Below are 26,509 nucleotides of genomic sequence, written 5' to 3' on the forward strand. Positions count from 1 at the left end.
TTTCGTCCGCAGGCTGTTGAACGTCTTCACGAAGGTTGGCCACTTCGGATAGATGCCGTCGGCAAGATAGTACCCCATTTTATACTGGCGATTGTTAGCGACGAAGTTGATGGCCGGCGCTTTACCATTCAGAACTTCAGCAAAGAGGTCGGAGTTGTTGAGCACGTTGACGTCGTTGTTCGAGCCGGGGACCCCGAAATACGCATGCCAAATCCATAGCCGGTAGTCGGCGACGGCCTCGAGTATAACGGTGGGGTGGGTGCCTTTGTGGCCGCTCATGTATGACCCCCTCAACGCCACAGGGCAATTCTCCCATTGCCAATGCATGCAATCGACACTCCCGAGCATCCCGGGGAATCCGTGCACTTGTTCGTGAAGACGGAGCAGAAACTGACAATCTGCGGTGGTTGGCTTCTTCGGAAATTCGGCGGTGAAGGCTGCCCGGATGCCTTTGCAGAAGTTCAACAAACAAAGTCGCCCAGTGGATTCTCCGACGTGCGAGGTATTCGTCGAACGCATCCGCCGTTTGTCCGGTTGCAAGCTAACGGATCGCCGCAGTACATTTCTGGAGCGTCGTGTGGCTAGGACGGCCAACGGCGTCGAACCCTTCTCTCGAAGAACTCTTCCCGTGCCGCCAATGTACTCGCGATATGCAAAAATAGCCGGGCGTGACATACGGAAACGGCGACGGAAGTAGATATCTCCACACTGGGTTCGGACTGAAGTAATCACGTTCCAACCTTGCGGCGGCTTCCTCCCGGTTACGGTGGATGTATGTCCGGCGTCGCCTAGGAGGCGCAGCGGCTTCCTCCTCCCTACGTCGATCTTCTTCTAGCGATTCTTCCATTATTCGACGCATTTGCTCAAATGGATCCATAATTGATTAAATTTGGGAGAAGAAAAAAATAAAGGAATGATTTTATAAAAGTGATTGGAGAGGAAAGAAAGAGAGATGAGAGAATAGATGTGTGTTTGTGTGTAAAATGGAGAATGGAGAAGAGTATAATAAAAAAAATTAAAAATATGACCTTTCAACGGTCATATTACCGTTTTTTTTTTTTTTTTTTTTTTTTTTTGAAAAATCTGATTTTTAAAAAAAAAATTGAATTATGACGTCATAAATCCGACGCCCACGCCAGCCGTCCGCGCGCGCCATGTGGCGCCGGGCGCGTGTCTTGCCAGCTCGAGGCTTGCCTCACCGGGATGCGTCGGGCGTCGAGACATCTCGTCTCATCGAGACGAGACGGGAGCCGCAACGCTGTCTCAATGCCGTCTCGTCTCGTCGAGATGAGACCGAGACCGCAACGAGATAGCGTTGCGGATGCTCGTACTATGTTGACTCTCTTTGTTTGTCTTAAACGGAAAAGGAGTGTGAAAAGCCAGAGGAGTTACGCGTAAAGCCATAAAGAAACTGGTCACCGGCGCTCAACGGTCAAGAAAATAGTCAAGACAATACAATTGACCGGTTGAATAGACGGGCACGTGGCGGTTTGTGGCCACGTGGCACACGTGCGATGGCCGGAGACGAACGAATGTGGAAATGCTTACTGAAGACGAGACCCAACTGACAAGCATTAATAAACGTGAATCATTTCACCAATTTCGATTTATTCATTACATGATTACATCTAAAAACAGGATTTTTTCAATAAATAAAGATAAAATATCATAAAATTGCCCATTGTTTATTGGTGTGGTATGTTGTTTAGAAATTTGTGTGTGGCGTCACAGATATACTTTGTATGCTAGTATTTTCAAATTTGTAATTTATTGTAATATTTGAATGACAAAAGTTGGTGAGGCGTTGCAATAGTATTGCAGATGGTTATAAGTTATAGCAGAAATTAGTGATGCTGAGTAATCATCTACTCATGTAGTACTGCATTTGAGTACAATGTTTGGTACCCATGCCATCCCAACCTTATTATTGTGCGATTTGCAACCACCCGACTCATAAATCAAAACGTATTTGTTCTTCATGTGAGTGAAATGTCTTAGGCCAACTATATTTTACCTTAGGAGTTTTATTTAGATGGATGCTAAAAACAAGATATAGCCTATTCACATCTATCAAATCTGTTTAGATGTTCTCGAATATGTTATGCAATTTAATCCTACTTACATTTATTGAAATCCATTTTTTTGTCTTGTGTTTTGGTTCATTTATATCCATGGGCGAAACAAGAGGCTTAAGTCCCTAATAAACTCATTTTTTTATTGTTTTCTTTAATAAATTTTGAAATTATATTTAAACTTTAGGTAAATTAAAATGCAAAAGCTCCTATCAATAATATAAACGACTCAAAAATATACTCAATTAATAATTGAAAACATAGTCCCTACTGTTAAATTACAATCACAAAAATGTAGCCCTACTGATAAATTACAATCACCTTTAAAAATAGAAGTAAGCTCATTGCATGTGTCTATGCATCAACAACCATTCATACTTCAGTTCTTATGTCTCTTTCTCGCTTAGGACATTATACTTACATTTATATGCATATATAAATTTGTATTTAAGTAAATTAATTTTATTTTAATACCATGATATTTAAAAAGAAAAATATTGTGAAAAAGAAAAAAAAAATAGAGAAAAAGTTATTAATATTTTTATAAAAAGTTATTAATCATATTTTTTTAAAATTTAAGTTTAAACTTTACAAACTAATTTTAGCTCTATTTTGTACAAAGGATATATCATTTGTTGTGTTGAAAAATAAACTATAGACCGTATTTATTTAATCCCCAAATTTTGAGGATACTAGCTCTAGTTAAACAGCTCCAATTAAAGAATATTCACCAAAAATAAATAAACTTTCGTGTGAACGCACCAAGAAAAATAATTTTTTTTTACAGAATTGGAGGTGGCAGTGGAGCGCAATCCAATGACTCAAACCCCTATATAAAGAAGCAGCTGATTTCTTATCTCCACAAACAAAAAAGAGAGAGAGTGAGGGTAAGAGAGAGAGAGAGAGCACTTTCTTCTTCTTCTTCATCTCACTAGCACACACTTCACATTTCTAGAGAGAGAGAGAGAGAGAGTGAGCGATAGTCTAGATTTCTAATTCTTCAATTCCCCCTTTTCTGTTACTCCCCGCTTCTTAGATCCCTTTCTGCAAATCATCTGTTTCTCGAAATTTCTCTGATTTCTGGGTTTGTTTCCTTGTTTTCAATTCTAAATTCATTTCAAAAAGCAAACTTGAACCAGGATTTCAAGATAACCAGGTGTTTTTCCAGAACGAGATCCCTTTATTTTAGGATAATTTAACCCCAAATTCTTTTTCATTTTTTGTGACCTATTTTCTGCTTCTCCAATTTTGAGGGCTTTATTTGTCGTTCCCTCAAAAAAGGCTGTTTTTTTCCCAGCCAAATTGGATTGATTGCAAGGGTTGCCTATTTTAAACCCTAATCCAAGAAGCAATTTTTTTTTCTTCAAAAAAAAATAAAAAAAATTCCCTCCTTTTCCTATGTCAATATTTTTTGATTTTAGCATCCTTGTTTCTTGAATTTTACTAAGAAACAAGCACTTTTGGTATTTCCCCTCCCCATTTCTTTAATTTAGAATTAATTAATATTGTCATGGCAGCTACAATGAATTTTTGGAGTAGCTCAGGTGATGTGGATCCATTTATAGGTGGAGAATTAATGGAAGCACTTGAGCCTTTTATGAAAAGTGCTATTTCCTCACCACTTTCCACTTCTTCCAATCCCCCTTCTTTCCCTCCTTATTCAAATGATCAATTCTTCTCTATGCAAACAGACCCTTCCCCTTCTTATTCCTCTCCCTCCCCCTCCGGTTTCTTCCCCTCCAATTCCTACTTTTCTTCCCCCATTTCCTCATCTCAATTTGAGCCCAATCTCTACCAAGATCAGGCCCAAACACAATATTCCTTCAGCTCGGCCCAAACCCCTCAATTTGGGCTCGATCTGGGCCTCAACCCAATTTCCCAAACTCAAATCCAAGATATCCAGGCCCAAATATCTTACCCGGCCCAATACCCATACCCGCCTCCAACCTCCCACGGGCTCGGGCCGCGGCCCGTGCCCATGAAGCAGTCGGGCTCGCCGCCGAAGCCCACGAAGCTCTACCGCGGCGTGCGGCAGCGCCACTGGGGCAAGTGGGTGGCCGAGATCCGCCTCCCGCGGAACCGGACCCGCCTCTGGCTCGGCACGTTCGACACCGCGGAGGAGGCCGCCCTCGCCTACGACAAGGCCGCCTACAAGCTCCGCGGCGACTTCGCCCGCCTCAACTTCCCCCACCTCCGCCACAGCGGCTCCCACATCGGCGGCGAGTTCGGCGAGTACAAGCCCCTCCAGGCCGCAGTCGACGCCAAGCTCGCCGCCATCTGCCAGACTCTGGCGGAGGGGAAGAGCGTTGACGCCAAAAAGGGCGGGAAAAAGACTTCGAATTCAAAAAATTCAAATTCAAAGTCAAAAAAGACTGCCCTAGCCTCTGCCTCAGCAACTGAGGCAGAGGGTGGAATGGTCAAAATAAATGAGCCCGAGAGCGACGGGTCGGGCGGGTTGTCGCCTGAGTCGGAGCTCGTGTTTCCGGAGTTTGCGGCGGAGGAGGAGCAATTCGGGTTGGATTTCGGGTCGTTGGAGAAGTATCCATCATACGAGATCGATTGGTCGGCTTTGTGATTTGCCGGGAGTTGAGGGGCCTTTGTTGCAAATTAGTTCTTGTTTTGGTGTAGTAGTATGTAAATTTATTGTTTTGTAGGGGCCTGCGGTGGAATTTTAGGCATTTGCAGGCGGTATTTTGTAATTTGTTGTTGATTATGTGTCGTTTAGTTTTTGTATTAACCGGTTTAGCTGATTTTTGCATGGCTAAATCGGATTAAGGAGAGATCCTTTGTAATTTGTTTTTTGTGTAATTGTTATTTTAGTGGAATTTAGCTGCATTATAATTCTTGTGATTGAGTTGTGCATCCAATTTACTACTTTATGTCAAATTAAGAACACCATTAATTAATTATCCAAAGATATAAGTTTCACTCATCGTTTCTTAATACTGTGTTATACTAACTCTTTTTCACATTTTAATAAGTTACTTAAAATTTTGGAATGCGAAGAACGTTTTTGGGTTGCATTTAAAAGAGAGAATCCTTAAGACGTTGACTTAAAGCACCTTTGAAATGGAATAAAGAGATTATATAGTAGTAATAATCTTTGATAACACGAGAGGTATATGTTTAGGCTTGTAATTTTTTAATTCACATTACTCTTTTTGAATTTATGTATTCATTCTTAGTTTTGCACTATACCTTAAATTAAGTATAGAGTGTTTGTGCGCATAGAATCAACTCAAAGTTACATTCACAACCAATAGTGATTAATTAGTCGGAGTACAATTATAATTTGGTGGCATGCTCCTTTTATTTATATATAAAAATTCACTTGAAAATCATACAAATAGATTGTCAATAATTTTTGTAATATATGTGCGGTTCAATAGTGGTTTGTTTTCGTCAAAACCATGAATTCAATTAGGAGTACTCCTACTATATATATCTTTGAGCAATGGGGAATTACAAAAAAACACTGAAATAGATATGGGTTTAAGTTTTAAAATAAAATAAAGTTCTAAATTCTCAAATTTAGCTAATTTGGTTGAGTAGTACTTAATTTTTTTAACAAATTATATTTATCATATAAAATCATCAATATACACCTATTTGGGGGCCATGGATCTAACTAAATTATGTGGAAGTGGATTGACACCAAATATAAATTCATATACAAATTATATATAAAAAAATTTCCAATGCAAATAGTATAATAGATATTTTGTCATTTCTACTATCATTGCATAAGATTTTTTCTAACAACAATTATTGGGTGAGATGTTGCAATCTTTGAAGCTTATTTTGCTTTGTATTTATCATAAGTAAGAGACCGAAAACAAGGCATAAAATTCCAAATAGTCGGCCGATACCCATTCCCATTTGATAAATCACTAGTTACAAAAAACCCCCTTTCATGCCGACTGTCCACTTCACTATACTCTCAAGATTCATATAATCATTTCAAATCTATTTCAATAATTTCTTTTTTGTCCACATTTTTCTTCTTTTTAAACTATTCCTTTTGTACAATGATGAGTTGGATTGGGAACAAATATGGTCAGCAAACTAAAACAAGTGTCTAAAACATAGTAGGAGTACTACGAATTTGTGTTGGACGATCTAACAAGTCAAGAGTCTCTTCTAAACCTCGCTCTCAGTGTTCGTGTTTGAAAATTTATGGTATAATTTCTCTCATCTTTACCTTTCTAGAACCTATTTTCAGTTTTACATTTGACAAGCTTAGCCAAAATTACACTACAAATAATCTTACTACGTTTTCTTCGAAGGCACATTTATTTATGTTTGGAAAAGGGATCTATCAACATCATAGCCAAAGGGATCTATCAAAATTTGAATATTTTGCAATGATGGCAATAGAAATTAGCAATATGAACACAGCTAGAAAGTGGAATCGTTTCTTTTTTAAATGTTAGCGTAACGGCTAAAAAGAGGTATTATTTCAAACCTCTTTATTGGGAGGGACGCAGTGATTTATATTTTCTAGTTTCTACCGCAGGTAATTTTGGCTTTCGGCTTTACTTTGAATTATGTTTTTCTTAGATAAAGGAGATCACCAGTAAATCAAGCTTTAATTTTATAAACATAAGTGGATTATTTTTACAGAGATGGGGATGTCTCTCTAACATCCAATAATATATCACAGACGCAAGTCTGAACACTTTATCTTATGTTCATGAATATCCAATAATATACTACTATCACATACGCAAAAAAGGAAAAGAGAAAATGACCGATCAAACATACACTTTTAAAATTGTTATTAAAACTAATAAGCAAATATATTAAGCATAAGTGAAGTAAGATATCTCAAGACCAACTAGCGTGGAACAACATTTGGATGAGAGTAAATATCAAAACCGGTCCACATCTAAAACATAGTCATGTGATGAGAGTATATACCCTTGTTGTGACTGTTGATTCATCTGATAACTTCAAGCATGGACCGGGCAGCACGAAAGTGTGTTCCACCTTCCGTTTTAAAGGGACGCCCTTTTCCAACTGCAAATAACCAAGTGCCATTGCATCAACCATTAGGTGAACTTACCTAGTTCCATTTTCTTTTTTATTGCCCTATGGCCGTGATACACAAAGGAGTCGACTATCCCCGAAACTGTGAAAATGCCTGGAAGTTAAGCACACAAGGTCAGCATTCAAGTTATTGTTAAATAATCTGTGTCTAAAAGAGAGAGAGAGAGAGACCTCCAACAATAGCACAGACATTGGTGAGGAAGTGCAAGAAGGAAACATGCGTCTCTGTGAACGTCACCTGTCCACAGAGGAAACGGAATAACAAATTGAAGATTATTGTGCTGTTCAAGACATATAGTAATCAATCCTCCTCTTGTACTACTGTACTGGGGAACGAGATGCTAACCTTAATTGGGGAAAGATCATAAAAGAAAAACACTCCCGGAAGAGCTTGGAGTCGGCTCAATTCGGCACCTCTGACATGTTCAGTTACAGAAAACTGCGATAAGTGGAAACTTCATGAATTTAATGTGGTCCTCCAGAAAACAAAATTCAGACAACAAATGCACACTAAATATTTGAAAATGAAACAATTAAGTCTTAATAGAACCTGATTTGACTGGATGGTATGTCCACCTATATCTGTGAACACAGTTGGTACCACCTGCAACGTAGAGACATTGCTGAATACTCATTTGACGATTCGAATTAGAGAAATCAGCCAATATGTCATAGTGCAGCAATACCCAATGAATATGAAAAGAGGGTGGAAGTGACATGCATTCTATTCCAGGTTTTCTGAGGCTCAGTATCACTGAATTTAATTATAATTGTACGTAAATGGGATGTCAATGTCAAATCTGGACACCAATAAACCCGGTGCAAAAAGGAATCGGTAAAGTATAAAAAAAAAAAACAATAAAAAGGTGGAGGTATTTTAAACTATCCCACTGACCTTGAGAAAATACTGATACATTGCATTAGCTGTGTGCTGTGTCCATTCCGCACTGCAGGGGTAATAAATGTAGATACATTTCATATTCATTCAGAGATGCCGTAAGAATAAATATACCAGTTAAATTGAAGTAGGAAATTTACAAAAGAAATACCCATCAAGAGGATTTACAACACCAGGGAAGAAATCTCCATATGCTAATCTGTTGATTTTGTGAGTAAGCTGTGGCAAAAAGAACAGTATTTTATTAACTTCAGTCTTGTGAACTTCATAAAGAAATGAAAACTGCAAATATCTCATTCAATCAATAACAGAGAGTGTAGCAAACTCGAATCAGAAGGATCTCTTACATTAAAACTATCCTTCTGAAAGGACAGCAGATCATGAACATGGGAATTTGACTGCTGGAAACTCTTCCCAGGTGCAAAATGAAAATTACCAGCTACCTTATTGACATCCAAGAATCCATAAATGTTGCAACCTTCCCCCTCTTCGTCCTTGATCTTTTGTAGAAATCCTTCTCTTTTGCACTGATTTGTTTCAAAAAGTATGAAAACCACGAAATGTATGGTTCAGAGTCATGGAATGAACTACGAAGACATGCATTAAAAAATTTAACATTTGCTACTTACAACTAGTTATGTGAAATATTTTGGTCAGGAACTGAATTACAGGAAAAGAAAATTAGAGAGCGTCTAGGTAAGAAAGGTGTCATGGGATGCTTCATCGTTCAAATTCTGACTACATCTACATTCTAAACCGAATGTAGAAATGCCAATAAGCTCAAATAATTTACACAAAGGCCGGTAAGCAAGAGATACCAACCTGATCAATCATATCCGGATTTGATAATGCCCAGCCTTTCTTACTATATGCTTCACGTACTTCTTCACAGTTGTTACAACAATCATCATCGGACTGAAAAATAGAGCAATTTATGATGGCATGAAGGCATCAACATGACCATAGGCATAAAATACCAATGAACAACTGAACAGCTGAACACTGAACCATGAATAGAGAAAACAACATAGGACAGTAAACTCCGATTACCGCTTCTGCACCAAAACATGAACCACAATAAGTTTCATTGTGTTCAAGTCTTCCACCATGCTTTTGTAGAGGTCGATCAATCTGTCAGTTTAAAATGATACAAACAGAAAATAATATGTCAGAAAAATAAAAATAAAACCAACTTTATATCTTTCTACATGTTCGGCCACAAAGAAAGGCTAGTTTGCAAGCTCTAAAAAAGATAACCCTTAGTTGGCATGCAAAAGTCAGAAAGATAGACTAGTTCAAAAGCTATTCTATAAGTGATCTCTTCAGTTTATCTACAGACTAACCTTGGGGGAACCAATGGTATCAGCTCTTGTCTCTATTACATTACCCTGGGCATCAATTCTTTTCTTGATAATGTCATGTCTCTGCAGGAATAAATAAAACATCTCGTCAAGAGATACATGAACAAAAATCAAACTACAGTCTACATCATAGATGACAAGGAGAAATCTAATGTACTATATTGAATTCATTTATTGTTGTCATAAAATTATGTGTTTATGCATTCAACTGGGGAACCCTAAATCTAATGTACTACATTGAATTCATTTATTGTTGTCATAAAATTATGTGTTTATGCATTCAACTGGGAAACCCCAATCAATATGCCAGAGATGGATCCATGCTTTATTACACAATTCACACTTGGCAAAAGATATCCATTTTGTAAACACATCCAAGTTTGGAGAGCAAATACATATGATGTACAAATAGTTTGCATAGGATCATTATATGAAGGCAAACTCCAGGAGAATTAGACAGAATGAAGTTACGATAACCATGATGCCACACACTTCCAAGGAATGTGAACAATCTAAGACTGCCTAAAGAATACATAATAAAAAAAGAGACCAGGAGGTGGCTATCACTCTGAGGAACTTACGACATCCAAGTGCTGCTCTCCACTTATATCCATGGCATCAAGACTGACTATAGAGCACGGTAGTGCTGGAAAAGTCACATCAAACTGCAATTTAAGGTGTAATATGGGAGCTGTCAGTGATTTTTCTAAGTTGAATGCAACATGTTACTAAACTACAAATCTGAGCACGGGTATTAAAAAACATAGACATAACAAAACAGTATATTACATTAATACGGAGCCTTTCTGCTCTAGACGTATCAACCACTAACTTTGTCTCAGTAACTGCATGAAGATATAATCCTGCAAATTTAATGAAAAGGAACAAATAAAAAGGTGAACAACACCAGAAAGAGAGTCTATAAATACTTCACACATAGCTAAGAACAATGACAAAATTCTAATGCAAGAGTCATGAACTTGTAATATACATTGACAAATAAATGTCATGACTTAATATTTAGAGCTAATTTCTTACATCCACACTTACTATAATAACGTCCAAGCAGCATACATCCATATTCAAAGTTCGGTGGAGATATAAGAAATAGTTATATTTGGAAGGATTGCATGGAAAAGTGAAACAATTCTTGTTTTGGCTTAGTTATAACAAGCACACATCACTTCAGATTGGTAAAGATCTTCCAAACTAAATCCTCAACTTAGAGAGGGAGATTACCATTCCCCTATTACCAATCATGCACTTTTTCATACTGGTCCACAGCTTCCAGCTCCCGAGCACAACATAGATACTAAAGCACAGGCTTGGGAGAAGTGTACGAGCAGTTTTGTTCACCAGCATTTAGTTTGAGCACTCACACCTTCCCACAAAATCTCTACCCAACTCAATCTCGTAACACTTAAATACCTAACACTTGAAATTCAGCCTTGCTCATACCCACACACAACACAATCACCATTAAAACTCAGCCAGAATCTATCCAAAAGCACAGTTGCACACAAGAAAACACACACACTCCCCCAATCCAATCACCACGTCAAACCAATACCTCAATCACCAAAATTAATCAAACAACAGCTGGCAATTCACACGCAAGCACAAAAAAACAGATAAAATCTAGACGCGCAGATACAAAATCACAGGCTTAAGTGCACTTACTGAGCTCAGAAACGAAGAGGAGGAGCATAACGATGGACGAAGCTAGGGTTATAAAGCCGCCGGAGAGCGTTCTGCTGTAGAAATCTTCATTAACCTTAGGATAAGCATCCAAACCCCGAATTTTCCCAATCAGGCTCGCCATCATCCAATAATCACAAAATTTCGAAAGAAAAAACCTATAATAAGAAAACTCTGAAACAAACGGATCAAAACTCGGTATTTGATCGGAAAGCCGCTGCAGTCGCCTCCGACGAGGCGTTTTTAAGTTTTGAACTGGATTTTATTCAGGAATTCAGCTGCTGTTGAATTTGGAAATGAATTTCTCCAGATATTTTATTTTGAACAGAGAAATGGGAGAAATTGGGGGAAGAAAAGGTAGTAAAAGAGTCGCCGGAGTAGAAAAGATCGTCAGCGCCGCTTCTTAGGCGTTTTCTCCCAATGGGCCTAAATTGATGGCCCAATCCAATTTCCAAGTAGTAACAATATTTTGATTACAATGGGCTTTTTTTTATGGGCTGATAATATATTAAAGGAGAAATTACCAAACACAATAAATCACTAAACTTGATTCAATTCCGGTATGTCCCACAATTTTTAGAAAAACGAATTATGAAGTTTGATATCTTCACAATTATATTAACCTTCCCTTTTTGTCGAATTACGTGCTGATGTGGCAATCGATTTAAAATATGTGGATATAACATAATTTTGAATTTAATTAGATATTGTCGTTTTGCAATACTTCACTAATGGGCTAGGCCTGGTTAATATTAAATCTATTGTGTTCAATTTTTTATGAGAAAAAACCAGGCCCAATTCAACTTCAGTGATGGGCTAGGTCTGGTTAATATTACAACCACAGTACTAGTTCAAATAATGAAATAAAATCAATTGGAATTAAATACTACACTTTTAAAGCCTCCAATATCATAAATTTTTACGTAAATCAATTACACAAATGATTTAAATTAAAACCCGGTATAAGTCAGATTTGATTTTTTTTTACAAGTCAGGTTTGAAAAACTGGGACAGCCTAAAATGCACAATCAGTAACAAATAATTTGCCTTATTTTGGTTGCAATAATCTCCATCGTAAATCAGTACCAGTAATTAAAGTTAGTTAATCAAAATTCAAAATGCATTTAAAAACTTCTTAATTATGTCTTAATTATATACTCGAAAGACTAAAGTTAATTCAAGAGAAGAAAATACACAATAGTGCTCTTCTTCCAAACAAAATACTACTATTCTCATTTTTTTCAATTTTCAAATAAACTCACTATCCAATTATTAACTCCACAACTACCAAAATTATATTGAGTTACTATGTTTTTACAGATTGTAAACAAAAAAATATACTAAGATTCCAACATCTCAGCTCTCTGCTCCCTCCAACAACATCACTTTTTATTTCACATGGAAATCGAACTGTCCAAGTGAACCAAACACAAGCCACAAATCATCGATGCAATTTAATTATTTTTTATAATATTTAAAAATTCATTTAATTGCAAAAAAAGAATTTATAGCTCGAGCATCGAGGTGGGGACCAATTTATAAATTCGACACGTCTATTAAATTTAGTACTACTACAAAATATTTCTAACGTCGCCGCCTCGAAAAAGTTTTAAATAATGTGAAAAAATATATAAAAAGAATACATCCAAGTGTTTCACATTATTGTCGCATGTTTATGCTTTTTAATGCAAAGAGTGCTTTTACCTTAGGTAGTTATTAATTATATATGGTAGTATTGGTATAGGAGATCTCAATGGGATTATTTATATGGGTGTAGTACTTATGGGGGTTATGCTTCTTTAATTTCCACCAATAATTGATGATTGTGTGTGATAATAATTTATTATGATTTGAGACATATATGATGGATTCAATCTAGTGGCACCCATTCTTTACACGTATTTAAAGATTTATTGGTCGACATGTTAAAATCAAGAAGGCATACAAATGTCACTTTATTAGAGTGCGTTGCTCATTCATGTGTAAATAATTATGATCTAAACAATTTAAAGTGTGTGTGTTGAAAAACTAGTCTTGTACGAGAAGATCTTACTTCAGATGTTATATTCATTCATGTCCCAATTATGCATCCTACTAACTCTTTTATGTAATAAAAACGCTTATAGTATGTTTTGATTGAAGATTATTTCTATATGTATGTTTTGGAAAGAGAAATCATATATCATTGATCATATTATCTTTAAATCAACTTGTATTGGTGAAATCTCTACGTATCTAAAAATCCGATTATATACTTTCGTAACCGAATGAGGGTACCGTTATTCAAATTTCAAAAATAAGATTTGAGTATTTCTCTTCCCGGTGATTTCAAGGTATTTGGTAGGTCATGAGTAGAGTTACTTATATTTCAGGAAATTATAGTCGAATTGAGATGTTAGAGAAAAAACTCATTCTTTAGAAAATTGGGTTGTATTTGTGTATTCAATAATGGAGCCCTGTTTTCCTTTCTCACCATGACAAGTTTGCGAGGATTTACTCGTGTTAGAAGATGAGAAGGAATTAGGACTCGAAAATTTCGTCGTAATTTTTTTCTATTCCTTCTTGTTTCCTTATGGTAAATTTAATAGTACTTTTCTTTTTTGCCATTCAGAGTATGTTGTTTTCCTTTTTCATCGTCTAACTGTGTGTGTGTCTGCTAGTTTGCTCCCTAGTCATGCAATTTTAGCCTTTTATTAGATCGATTTTTTTTCATACAACTATATTGTAGTCATATTTTTTTATTGAAGTAGTATAATAATTGGAGAATGTGTTGGTTATAAACTATACATTTGAATCTTAAAATTTACAGTCAAAAGTTATAGTAATGTTATTGTATCCGTACCCAATCCTCGACCACATTCATGCCTTCCAATAAGCTTTGATCTCATTATATAATATAGTTAGAAGATCTCTTTGATATCCTTTTGCTAAAAAAAAAGAAATAAATATACACGACTCCCTAGCTATTTAATTAAGTGGTTCCCCTTTTATTGATTTCTTGCTCTAAAAGAAATAAAAATGAGGCAAAAATATACTGTAATGTAAATTCTTTCAAGTTGGTATGGTGTGATTAGATTGCAGTACTTTATGAAGTGGGTTACAGTACGAGAAACAAGCTAAGTTTTTTTTCCTTTTCTTGAGTGACTTTGATAAGTCATTATTATGCAGTTATGTGCAGTGATCAAATATAGTGCTTTTGTTGCATTTCACTATCCACATCTCCAATCATGACCCATATTTTGTACTACCATATAATTTACTCATATATGGTGTTCCCAAAAAAATATCACATTCTTAGAACATACCTCACACTCTGAAAATTGCTTGAAGGTTCATAGATTTTGGGGATAAAATCACTTTGTACTCAAAATATTTTAATCTTTGAATAAATAGCTCAAGAAAAAAAATATTTAAAGTTAAATAAAAATTGTTGCACACAGACAATATAATCGAGAAACCAACAAAAGAGGAGAATGGGGCATCCTCAGTCAAAGAAAGCAAGAGGATTATAAAACAAAAGCAAGAGCGGAGAAAGTAGCTACCATCAGGGGCCGGAATTGAATGTTACATTGGGGTACAATATATTGTGCAAAAACTACCTAAATTATGCTACAAAATGATAATTTTCCATTGTCTTCTCCCACTCCTTAATTCATACAATTATTTGATAGATGCAACATACCATAAGTTGATGGTGTGTCTATGGTGTCTATGTCTTCTTGTAGACAAAAATCAAGCACTTAAAGTGGAGTCCAACTCCTTCTTCAACAATGGGGGTATTTTTTTCTTCTTGGAAAGTGGGGGTTTTCACTATCACCACCTAACCCTCTATAAAATAAAGAGGAAAGGTGGCCTTGAACTCCATTAACTAAATCAACTTTGAGATTGGCTTTAGTCTTTATAATGTGGGGTCTCACAAAATCCAAGTGCCCAATAGTGTACATTTGTTGTCGTGTTTGATTTGAAAGCAATGCCCTTGCTCAACCCATTATGGGTATCTTACAACTTTGCAAAACCTATTGAGCTCACTTTTATAAGATTTTTGGACCATTTGTCAACAATTTGGAGGTTTGCATATTTATCCCATGTAACAAATTTGGGTTGTTTTACTTGTAGAATCCACCACCCATATATATAAGCTTTTGATCATTCTTATGAATATCGTGTTTCTTTTAAAAGTAAAATGTAATTTTTGGTATGAATAGAACATTTTTAATTTTTCCTTAAGTTTAACAAAATGTTAAAACTAATGAAGCATAGTGCATCAATTAGATAGTGATAAAAGGGGAATATAAATGCTCAAAGTCATATGTTTATAGCAAGCCAAATGTCTAATAATAATAAAATAACAAATTAGATAAGATACAATAACATAGATTGTCAAAGGCATACTTAATATTTTTATAAGAAGAAGCATATTTGTGATGTGAGTTTTGTATCGCGTTTGTCCTTCGATATGTTTCATCGCTATCGCTTTTATTTGTACCTTAGTTGGGAGCGTCTCTCACTTTATTTGGTTTTGTTATATGTGTTACGTGTATGCATTGCAGGTGTCGTTGGCTTGTATTTTGCATCACTTTTTTATGTGTGTGATGTTGATCATTTATTTAGTTAGGATATATGGATGAGATCAAATTATAGTCCCTAAAATTCAGATGATTTTTGCTGGACCAGTAATATATTCACACTTAAATGATAAAGTGTTTCAAAAAAAGAAAATCAATAAATCATTCAACTCATTATTTCAAAACAAGTTATAAAAGTGTTACTCATATTCCACTATTGATCATTTTCTTAAAATTCAGAAAGAAAATGTGTATAAATGGGACATCTATAGATATGTCTAGAAAATCTTTAAATAGAAAAGTTGTACTGCTAACATAGGTTAGTGTATGGTGGATAGAAGAATGAAAATATAAATCATGACTGCAACATTTCATACAAGCATGTGCATAGAAGATCATTAATTACCTAATAAGAAACCAATTATAGATCTCAAATAATTACCATATTTCACGGGGATATGGAATCACTATTGTTGTGATTCATTTTCCCTCTTTTCAAAATTTATAATTATAGCAAGATGAATAAAATGCAAAAGGACATTTATAATTGGCAACATTAGACTCGTGCGACAAGACCCTTCAACTGCAAAAACAAGACAATAATTGATCTATCGAGTTTCAAAATAATCAAACTCAACTAATTGGATTGGAGGGCCACTAATTACTTTTTCTTTAATCAAATGATAGTAGTAATTCTTTTGTCAAAATGTTTTATGTGATTTTTTTTTCACGTGTTCAATTTACATTCACTCATTTGGAAAGGGGTGCTTATGTGCTGGAAATGTTGTGATTTCTAAAGATTCTACAAAAACAACTCAAGTACAAATAGAGTGTGAATTTTTTATGTATATGAAAGCGAAATCCAAACTAATTCTACTTCTTTAGAGAAGACATGGACTATGGCACTATGCCAAGCGTGGGTCTTTATTAGGTTTTATCGATGTTGTACAAAAATGCCGAGACATGGAAATGACGAGCAATATAAATATAGAAGCAGTATAAATAAAATCGGAGAAAAAATGCAACAAAAGTAAAGAAAAGCAATGCGGAAACCTAAGAAAACAAAAGAAAAGAGGCAACACATCGATCATAGCATTATCCGCAAGTCTTATCGATCAGAAAGGTGTGGTCTTACAGTAGCTCCAAGCTGAAGAAGTAGTTCCAAGCAACAACCATAAAGCACACAAGGTAAACAACAACTAGACCAGTAGATGGTATTCTAGAATTCAAAGAGCTTTAATGTTCCACTAGTCGACAGTATGTATTAGGAAATTCAAAGTTGGAAAGAATTTAACCAATTTAACGGAACACTATCTAAGTTTATAGCATATGAAGAAATCAACTCGTAGATGTAATGTGACTATGCTCACAACTTTGATGGTGCAATGGCAATGAAATTAAGTGAGACTCTGACTATTCAGTTTTTGTTAAATAAACTACTTAAAAAGCCACTACCTTTTCTTTTATAAAAGAATTGACCAATAATAATTTCACATTTAAGTCGAACTTCAATCTATCGGATAAATATGAGGCGTTTTGGCGACTAAACTTTGCATCATCATTACATATATATAAAAGAATTGACCAATAATGGTTTCACATTTAAGTCGAACTTCAACCTATCGTATAAATATGAAGCGTTTTGGCGACTAAACTGTGTATCATCATTACATATATAATTCAATTGTCTATTGTGAGTATCTACCATCACCCTTGAACCATTTGCATTGCACGACGGTGTGAAAGAGTTCTGACCTTCATGTTGATTGTTGGAATTTAGCAAAAATATTAGTAATGCTTTACAACACATCAAATGTAACTACTAATCTATGCTAATCTATTGTTTCCAATGGTCATTCAAGTCAAACTAATGAATACACATCCTCAATTATAACCAAGAAATGGTTCTCCCTTCTAATAACGACAAATGATGCATATTCTTCATACATTCATAACTATTTTGGTTAGAATCTTGATGACTTTTTTTCTGGTCCCAAGTGTCTTTACAACTGTTAAGATGCCTTTCAATAGTAGAATTTATTTTATGTCACATAAACATGAAAGAAAATGGAGAAAAAATTGGATCAAGAATCAAGAAACACACTTTTCTTAACGCCTAAAGTTATACACCTTTAACGTTTTTAGTTATTGAATAGTACATGTGAGTGCCATTATCCCTCATTTGAGGAACTAGACGACGTGTCTAACCATCATCATTGGTTCATACTCATTTAAATAAAATTTGGTGGTACTATTCACACACACCACTCATGCTAAATAAATAATGATAGATGACTAATTAACTTCTTTGCTCGATCACAACAAATCTAACATAGTGTGAAGTTTATCCAAAGTTTAAACATACTAGAATTTAACTAAATTTCATGATTTATCTGGCAATTTACTAGAAAGCCTAATTACTCTAATAACCCATGTTTATTATGTTGATAAAAGGCAAAAGCATTAATTGTTGAAACACTTGAGATTTATCATGGTATGAATGCATGCAAAAGCACTTAAATCTTAAATAATCAAACTATTTATGCGCTAGTATTATGTAATACAAATAACAATTTTTCCCATGAGAGAACACTTAGATCTCATCTCAGATACAATGAATTTAAAATTATTACTATAATAAACAGTCTAAACTATTTTGACTTTTGCCCTTTAAACAAAATCCACCAGATTCCTCCTCTCTATTTTTCATTATTGCAATGTTCGATGTTACTTTGATTAAAGCCAAATAGCCAATAAAGAGAGGAAAAGCGAAACTGTTTTTAAAGAAACATATAACAAAACAGCAATAATTAAAGAGTACACATAATCAGTTGCCTCAAATTACTTGAAACGGTTTTCCAGTTTTGTCAGAATTTGCCGCATGAGATTCAATAGCAAACCTGATGTCCCACTTCTAATATTTCTTTATAAAAGTTCTGTCATTTTTTTTCTCTTTATTTTCAATTTTGTAAACAATAACTAGCTAGGATTTAACGTAACTATTTTTTTGTTTAATTTTAATTATGTTAATAATTTAAATTTCTTAATTTATATCGTGATGAAGTTTAATGGTCCACTTTTATACAAGCTCAAAATATTATTTGAAAATTTTTAAATTTCACTTTAGTATGCATTATTTGTTTTTTTATTATTGTCAATAGTTTATTTTATTAAATTAGGACTTATAGGTATATTTAAATAAAATTTCACTTTTTTTTGATAAATATTGTTATTAGATTAATTCGAAAGTAGAGTATATATATTCTTTAATTATATTTTTAATAATTTATTTCAATTTCATCTTTATTATTCTTTATTTATTTTTTAGTATTATTTATTGTCAAGAGTTTATTTTACCTTTTGAAATAAACATTAACTGCGCCATATTATATTATGTAATTTCCTTTCATCCTGATAAAAATTATTACAATAATTAATTTAAGGATGAGACTTGAGACTTGCTAGATTTGGTACCGACATCAAGATACTGAATCTCATCCAATAAACATCAACCCCTTTGGGATCAATCACAATTGAAATATTACAAAAATAAAAATATAAAAAATAGAAAAGAAAAAGAAAAAGAGCAATTAGGGAAATTCACCCCTATCCCTCATAATTAAATCAATTAGGACAAGGTTATATCTCTCTACAAATCTCTCTCTCTCTCTCTCTCTCTCTCTCACACACACACACACACACACACAAGAACTCTTACTAGTGTCTTAGCAAGGACAACTTCTTCCACTCCACCAAGCGTCTTAAGAAGTGCATGACCTGTCAAAAATATCATACATTAAAATGTTAATAACACTTAAAAATAGACTATAGTTCAAGTAGTTATATTAATTTAATTAGTAGTTTGTTACAATTTGTTTTTGTGTGCTACTTGCCTCGGTTGGTTCTTGCAAAGTGTAGGAGGCATTTGTTTCCTTTGGAGCCTTCGAAACTAGGATTCCTAGTCCTTGACCCCTTTCTCGCAAAACCTAAATAAAACACAATATTTATATCAAACATTCAATCAATCATATAAAAATAAAAACTCTATCGCACGTGCTAAATCACAACTTACTCTAAATGCATCTTCGTCAGTTCTGTCGTCGCCTATGTAGATAGGCAACACATCACTCGACTCATCGTATCCCAACGATTCCAACAAGAACTCAACCGCATTCCCCTTGTCCCACTTGATAGTTGGCCGAATCTCGAATACTTTTCTACCGTGATTCAGCCTGAGCTGCGAGTAGTCCTTGATCACCAACTTAACTTGATCTGCCAACTCGACCCATTTCTGCAAAATAAAAACATTTTTCAAGTTGAGTCTGTCGCGCAACATTCAAAATAAATATTTCAAATTTTTGGCGAAAATGAAGGTTACGTTTTCGCACATTTTCCTCCACGCAACGGTAGTGAACGGAGAGACAGAATCTGTTGTTCTCCACTTTAGCTCCAGGAATGTGCTTCACTTGCTCTATCAAAGCTCTGTATACCTGAAAAATAAAATTTCAACTAAATTATTAGACAAATTTAACTACTTACTGAAAATTTTAGTACACTAGTATTTTGTTAAAAATAAGCCTACCTCATCAATTATAGGCAGAAATGCCCTTGCAGGCTGGCAGAGCACAGTTTGATTTCCCTGAACATTACATACATTAAACATAAGATAATTTGTCCAAGAAAAATAAATTTTGTGACAATAGTAATCAAATAAATTCATTTTTCACTCACTTTTCTTTGTGACATATGCCTTTTTGATGGCCCTTTAATGTCCATTCCATGGCTACCGGCGTAGTAAAGCTCCGACAATTTTACGAAATCGTACACCTAAAAAATGCAAATTAAATTGAAATAATGTTTTCAAGAATGTTAATTTATAGTAAATTGATTTAATTTATTGGGTTATAAATTGAAATTAAATGTACCTTAGCTCTGCATCTCCCACTAACAATGGCAGATGGGAACAATTTCGCAACGTCTCTCACAGCTTCTCTCATCTGATCACACAAAAAAAAGTAGTAATATTTAGTTACCATTCTTTTAAAATTATCGACAGCGACGGCGACGGCGACGAACCTCGCTAGTGATGAAGGCGCGGTCAGGGTCCTCGACGATGGGGGAGAGAGTGCCGTCGTAGTCCAAGAACACGACAATCTGTTTGCCTTTGGCGGCAGCCGTGAACTCCTCGAACATGGTCAGAGCTGACGGGTGGTGGGGCTGCGCGCACGAGCAGAAACACACACGTGCGTCAGCCACACACATTACAAAACTGTCAAGATAGCAGTACTTGACAATTTGACTTGTACTACTGTCTTGACAGACATATGTAGTAAAAGAAAAAAAAAAGGACAAGGAATTTTAGTGGGACTTACATTCCAAGAGCCGTGGTCCTCGCCATCCAAGGGCCTCCGTGTGGGGGAGGAGGCCCTCATGGAGTCGAGCAAGGCATTGATCCTGGCTCCGTTCGCATTGGGTGCGAGCTTCTTGAGTAGTTTTTTCACTGGGAAGAGGTTTCCATTGAGCGGGAAAAGGGCCGAATCGGGCATTGCGATGGGGAAGGCCATCGGGATGCCCGATTTCGCGTCGGGAATGACCATTTTTTGGTTCGTCATTGCGTTGAGGTAAAATATGCAGCAGCAGAAGAAGAGGAGGAAGAAGAGGGAGGAATATGGGGTGCTAGATTGTGAGAGAATAAGTGAATGAAAAATGTGGGAGAAGTGAGAAAGGGAAGGTGGGGTGTGATCAATTTATAAGTAACTTAGTAGAAGGCATTATGAGACGAAGTATTCCAACTTTTCTTTTACCACCTTTATTATATTTATTTTAGAATTATGCTTGGACCCCACAATATTTAAAATAGTGATAAGTTTTACATTCTCGTATTATTCGTGTAGACTATTTTGAGATCCAAGGCATGTTGCATGGGGATAGTGACACGTGTAGGTATGTCGATCGGGCCCACGATCGCTAAGGCATTGGCAACAACGGCTCGACTCGCAAGCCACCCTTATATGCCGAGGCTTACCGCCATTATGGAATGGAGAGCCAGAGGATTGAGCCTCGCCTAAGGCTCAAGGGTCGTAAGTCGCAACTCGCACCTAGTCAGAGTGCGAGTGCATGACACGCACTCTGCTTGCAATTTTTCTAATTTTAATTTTTTTTTTAAATTTGATATATTTTATAAAGTTTGTGATATTTTAGACTAATTTTAAAATTCGTAGGAAATACTAAATTTTGACAAAAGTTCATAGTTGACCAGTTTCTCTTAAAAAAAAGTAATCATATTTTCACTCCACATAGGGTCGTCAATTTGCCGAAATATTCGCACAATAGCTTCTTGCAACTTGCAAGCTTGAAATAATTTTTTTATTGATTATATATGAAATTAAGAGACATAATAGAGGAAATGCAAAATGTTTGGGGTTCTTTGTGTTGCTTTTTCTCTTTTTATGTATTTAGCTATTTTAGCTAAATAGTGTGAATGTATATATACACGATAAAGGTTGGACAATCAACATGTCCTAATTAAGTCAAATTGATCAATTCAAAGAATGTATAAAGATGATAAATTAAGTGGAATCCAATGTAAATACTAGGGGAATTTATTATCATGTCGCATATACTCCTATATAGCAATAATTTAATGAACGCTCTAAATTAGTACCCACTTAATGCAAGAGGGTTGGATCCCATGTTCAAATCTTTTTACTATTTTCCTTCTGTTTTCTACCGATTTCTAATATACATTTTTAGAATAAATTTCCTATTAATTTCATGAAATTTTGTCAAATTTTAGTTTGTCTTGCAATTATAAATATTAATTAGAAAAGGTTGGATTTTGTTCACAGTATTCATGCTGAATTGTCTTATATGACATCCATGAAATCAAACGTTGATATCACCACTAATAAGTTAAAGGATGTCGTCTATTTATTAAAAAATGATGACATTTGTTTGAAAAACACCAACAGTATTACATTATACATGGACGACCAAAATTCGAATTTGCTGAATTTGATCAAACTTTATAGTACTATTTTGTCCCTGATAATGTGCTCTTTTTTATGTAAACAACAAAGTTTATTAATCAATATTCTGATATTCACCGTTATAAAAGAAATAAAAAACTTGGATACATGGAGGAGTGTGCGACATACCAATAATTTATAAGTTGAAAAATAATCGGTGATACCAAAAAAATCATTGGGTTATTGCACTTCAAGAGAGAAAGTTGGATTATGGAGTAGTATTTTAAACTAGTAGGAGTAATATTTTTGGGTGGAGCTCCCACTTGTTTTCCAGATTAATTATGAGTGTCTTAGACCTTAACAAAGATAGTGAATCACATTAACATAAATAAATAAGTAAAACAAGGACATTAGGTTTTTATTTTATTTATTACTCTGGTTTTCTTTTAATCTTTTTTGTGTAATTTTCTTTGCATGACAAAGAATCTCAATTTCAATTCATATAATATCTTGTTTATTATTCGAGTTTAACATCGTTACTTCCAATAATGTGCATTTCATTTATTGTTATTTGAGAGAATATATGTTTTAAATTACTAGAATTATGAAGAAGAAAAAGTATCAAAACTTTTTATTATTCAAAAAAGAAAAGATGGTTAGATCCATTGTGTGCATTAGTGAGAATTATCTAAGTCAAATCGGGAATCATTGATGAAAGAAAGTAATAATTTAAAAAAGTAATTAGAGGTTAGTATTTAAATGAAAGTGTAATATGACCGTACGTGTGTGTGTGTGTTTTGGTTGATGTGATTTACTGATTTAGTAGGTTTTAGTATACCGTGACCACTAATAACATTGTTTAATATTTCAATAAATATGACCCATTTTTTTATAAAATGACCACCAAATATAAAATCTACTTTATATAATATTTTACAAACATATTCCCTATTTAATGCGTGAAAAAACTTGATCAAACTTAATAATTCAAACAAAGTATGGTGTCGATTCAATTCATATTTCCTAAAATATTTCTTTTACTATAAGATGTGCCTTAAATAATTTCAATCTTATATCCAATAATCGAATTGTTGTCGTGGGTATTCCTTATTGGACAGTTTGAAGTTCTTAGAATACGCATAGCTGCGATCTAATGGTCACAATTAATGGAATTTAAAAGTAGGAATCCCATTTTAATAGTTTAAGAAAATCTATGGGCAGGGCAATTAAACCATGTTCTAGAAGATACTATATTTCCAAGAATTACTCCTTTCTTCCGTCCCTTAAATTTTGTCACACTTTGGTCGGGCGTGAATTTTAAGAAATATAATAAAAATCGAGCTGAAAAAATTAGTGGAGAGTGAGTCATATTTATATAAATTAGTTTTATAATAAAATGTTAATTGAAATGAGTTAGTGTAATTTGGGGTACAATACCAAAAATGGTAAAAAGTGAAATGTGACAAATTTTGTGAGTCGGATGGAAATAAAAAAAATTGATAAAATTTAAGGGACGGAGGGAGTAATTAATATTAGTATAAGTTTGACGACTGGAAAACCATAATTAATATGAGATGGTTTATTTTTCTAAAATGAAAAAACAAATTAATCTAAGCTACCAAATTTCATGATGAAAGCTATATTGCTTTGATTTCTTTAATGAAAAATGTCTATATATATGACAGAACGACTTACGTATATTATTCAAAATATTATGAATCTGTCTTATGATTCCATGAGTTAGTTTGCAGTTTGCACACATCATATGCATAAAAAGGTTAATACTAGTATAATCTATATATCTGAAAAATGGATCTTGCATGTAAATATTTGAATAATAGGTTTTTTTCTAATACTACCAAAAATCTAATATTTTCACAACAATTAGATGATAGTACTAACTAGAATTATTTCTTAACATTTTATTTTTCAGTAAACATGCTACATTGATATTTTTGAACAAATGACAAATTGAAAATATCCAATAAAATAATAGGGGTCACATGTCATGAATTCAAATTAAACATTTATATTCGAGACCATTTAATTAGTTAGTCAATGTTTGTCCTTATATATATTGCAAAATTTCTACCCATGCGTTATGAATTGAATTGACAAAAATAAATTATTTTGCATGAGAATCATAATATTTTGTATACTAAATTTTGCAGCCACTTTATTAAAACTAACAACTTCAACCAAACCTGTTGTCTAAGAAACCAGCAGCTCTCTACATTTGACACTTCAAAAAAATTTATTCCTTTTTTTTGTCAATTTCTTTGCTGTCTGATTTTCATTTGAGTCAGCAAAACAAAACAATTGGTCTTTTTTTATTTAACTAATTAAGAATCAAGTTCCCTTATTAGGACCTTAACCACTTCTTGACAATTATTTGTTTGGAAAGTTGAAACCTTTTGACAAATGTAAAGTATGATTGAAATGTTTTGAACATTTTATTAATATATTTAGGGGAGTCCACTTTCTGGTTCACGCACATTGTATGTGTAATTTTTTAGCACTAAATTGAAATATGTATACATTCAAGAATCGTGGATGTCAATGTTATGCTTTATGATGATTGATAGTACTCCTAATATTTTTTTGTGAGGGGTAAATATTAGCCACATTAACATATCTATATTTCCAAAAGTTGAAACCAAGTTATATGGAATTTTAAAAATATAATTAAGTCTATATATGTGTATGAAATGGGCGAGTTTTGAAATGGTGAATATTGTTAACTTCACGGAGAAATTTCTATAAATAGAATTGACAGTATATGTATCAGTATTACTATAAATTTACTTAAATATATAATGTAGATATTATTTGCTTATAACATGCATAAGTAAAGTTCCTCAAAAAGAAAATAAATAGGAGTAGTAAATATTATGGAATGAGCTGTCTATTAATAGGGACAAGGAATTTTGGTATTTTTCCATTGCCAAGAATGTCAATTTCAGAATCCATAAATTCAATGAAAAAAGCAACGAGAATTCGATGTTGCTAGAAAAACCACATGTCAAAAGGAAATTAGGTTTGAATAAATTTAACTGTTGTATTATTGTCATTTACACCATAGTTTGTATGTCACTAGTTAATGTACTCCTGAATGCAGTCTTTAATTTTTGTTTCCATAAAAAATTAGGCACTCCGTAATATTAATTTATTTATGAAATACTAATTTTAATTTTATTGTAATTACAATTTTCATGGTATCAAAGTTCATTGAAAAGTGGGAATGCTATAACTGCAAAAGGGAAATAGTTATACCATCTGAGATATTGTAGTTGCAAAGTTTTTATATCCTTGTGATTAAAACAAATTTGGGAATATTGTGTGACTTGTGTCATATTAGATAATTAACTATTTCATTATTATTATTATAAATTATGAGAGTCACTTGCTCTTAATAATTGGATGTACTAACAATAATATAAATACTCATCGGTTAGTTGTCCCTCCCATTGACACCCATTGAGGTGCCTAAAATCAGCGCGTGGATTAGTCACTGAGCCACCAGTAAATACCATTGGTAATTATGAAATAATAATAATAATAATAATAATAATAATAATAATAATAATAATAATAAATACTCATCAAATAACTGAAAATTCTCAAATTGGCATTATTAGCTCCTTTTAAAGGTATCAAACTCCAATTTTCCAAAATAAAATAGCAGAAGAATCGAGCTTGATTTCGGATATCAGAGAGATTAAGGTCTAAGAATTCTTCATCCTTTTCGAATTATTACTTTTTCTTACTATTATTTATGTATTATAACCGACACTAGAATTATTATTAAAAAATTTATATAGTTAACTGAAATTCTACCACGACATTCAGATTCGTTGAAAGAAAATAACCAAATCATCTCATAAAGTTATAGTCAAAA

The 26,509-nt window shown here is 34.0% G+C and overlaps 3 protein-coding genes across 3 annotated transcripts; 1 reads left to right on the forward strand and 2 right to left on the reverse strand.

Moving 5' to 3' along the window:
• The first annotated feature begins 2,942 nt into the window (after positions 1-2,942).
• LOC125223294 (ethylene-responsive transcription factor RAP2-4-like) lies at positions 2,943-4,922 on the forward strand. The gene has a single exon (XM_048126377.1). It carries the CDS (start codon positions 3,583-3,585, stop codon positions 4,645-4,647), a length of 1,065 nt encoding a protein of 354 aa, XP_047982334.1. The 5' UTR covers positions 2,943-3,582; the 3' UTR covers positions 4,648-4,922.
• Positions 4,923-6,819: 1,897 nt separating this feature from the next.
• On the reverse strand, positions 6,820-11,439 carry LOC125217891 (endoplasmic reticulum-Golgi intermediate compartment protein 3-like). Its single transcript, XM_048119462.1, has 13 exons — positions 11,061-11,439; positions 10,170-10,243; positions 9,962-10,045; positions 9,363-9,443; positions 9,070-9,150; positions 8,842-8,934; positions 8,367-8,546; positions 8,171-8,238; positions 8,017-8,068; positions 7,672-7,725; positions 7,468-7,560; positions 7,293-7,359; positions 6,820-7,215 (listed from the first exon to the last, which is right to left on the reverse strand). The coding sequence occupies exons 1-13, from the start codon at positions 11,203-11,205 to the stop codon at positions 7,124-7,126; spliced, it is 1,164 nt and encodes a 387-aa protein (XP_047975419.1). The 5' UTR covers positions 11,206-11,439; the 3' UTR covers positions 6,820-7,123.
• Positions 11,440-19,128: 7,689 nt separating this feature from the next.
• On the reverse strand, positions 19,129-21,343 carry LOC125223234 (probable trehalose-phosphate phosphatase D). The gene is made up of 9 exons (XM_048126281.1): positions 21,016-21,343; positions 20,720-20,860; positions 20,569-20,640; positions 20,375-20,470; positions 20,226-20,282; positions 20,032-20,133; positions 19,716-19,934; positions 19,537-19,629; positions 19,129-19,420 (listed from the first exon to the last, which is right to left on the reverse strand). Exons 1-9 carry the CDS (start codon positions 21,253-21,255, stop codon positions 19,361-19,363), a joined length of 1,080 nt encoding a protein of 359 aa, XP_047982238.1. The 5' UTR covers positions 21,256-21,343; the 3' UTR covers positions 19,129-19,360.
• Positions 21,344-26,509: the final 5,166 nt, after the last annotated feature.

This window comes from Salvia hispanica, chromosome 4 (assembly GCF_023119035.1).
Source record: "Salvia hispanica cultivar TCC Black 2014 chromosome 4, UniMelb_Shisp_WGS_1.0, whole genome shotgun sequence".
NCBI lineage: Eukaryota > Viridiplantae > Streptophyta > Magnoliopsida > Lamiales > Lamiaceae > Salvia > Salvia hispanica.

Coding starts and splice junctions, on each gene's coding strand:
- LOC125217891 (XM_048119462.1), bottom strand. CDS start 11,205: ATGATGGCGAGCCTGATTGGGAAAATTCGGGGTTTGGATGCTTATCCT. Junction 10,046..10,169: donor CAGAAAGGCTCCGTATTAAT/GTAATATACTGT, acceptor CTTAAATTGCAG/TTTGATGTGACTTTTCCAGC. Junction 8,547..8,841: donor ATCCGGATATGATTGATCAG/GTTGGTATCTCT, acceptor GAAACAAATCAG/TGCAAAAGAGAAGGATTTCT.
- LOC125223234 (XM_048126281.1), bottom strand. CDS start 21,255: ATGACGAACCAAAAAATGGTCATTCCCGACGCGAAATCGGGCATCCCG. Junction 20,283..20,374: donor GGCATATGTCACAAAGAAAA/GTGAGTGAAAAA, acceptor TGTAATGTTCAG/GGAAATCAAACTGTGCTCTG. Junction 19,421..19,536: donor CTTTGCAAGAACCAACCGAG/GCAAGTAGCACA, acceptor TATTTTTGACAG/GTCATGCACTTCTTAAGACG.
- LOC125223294 (XM_048126377.1), top strand. CDS start 3,583: ATGGCAGCTACAATGAATTTTTGGAGTAGCTCAGGTGATGTGGATCCA.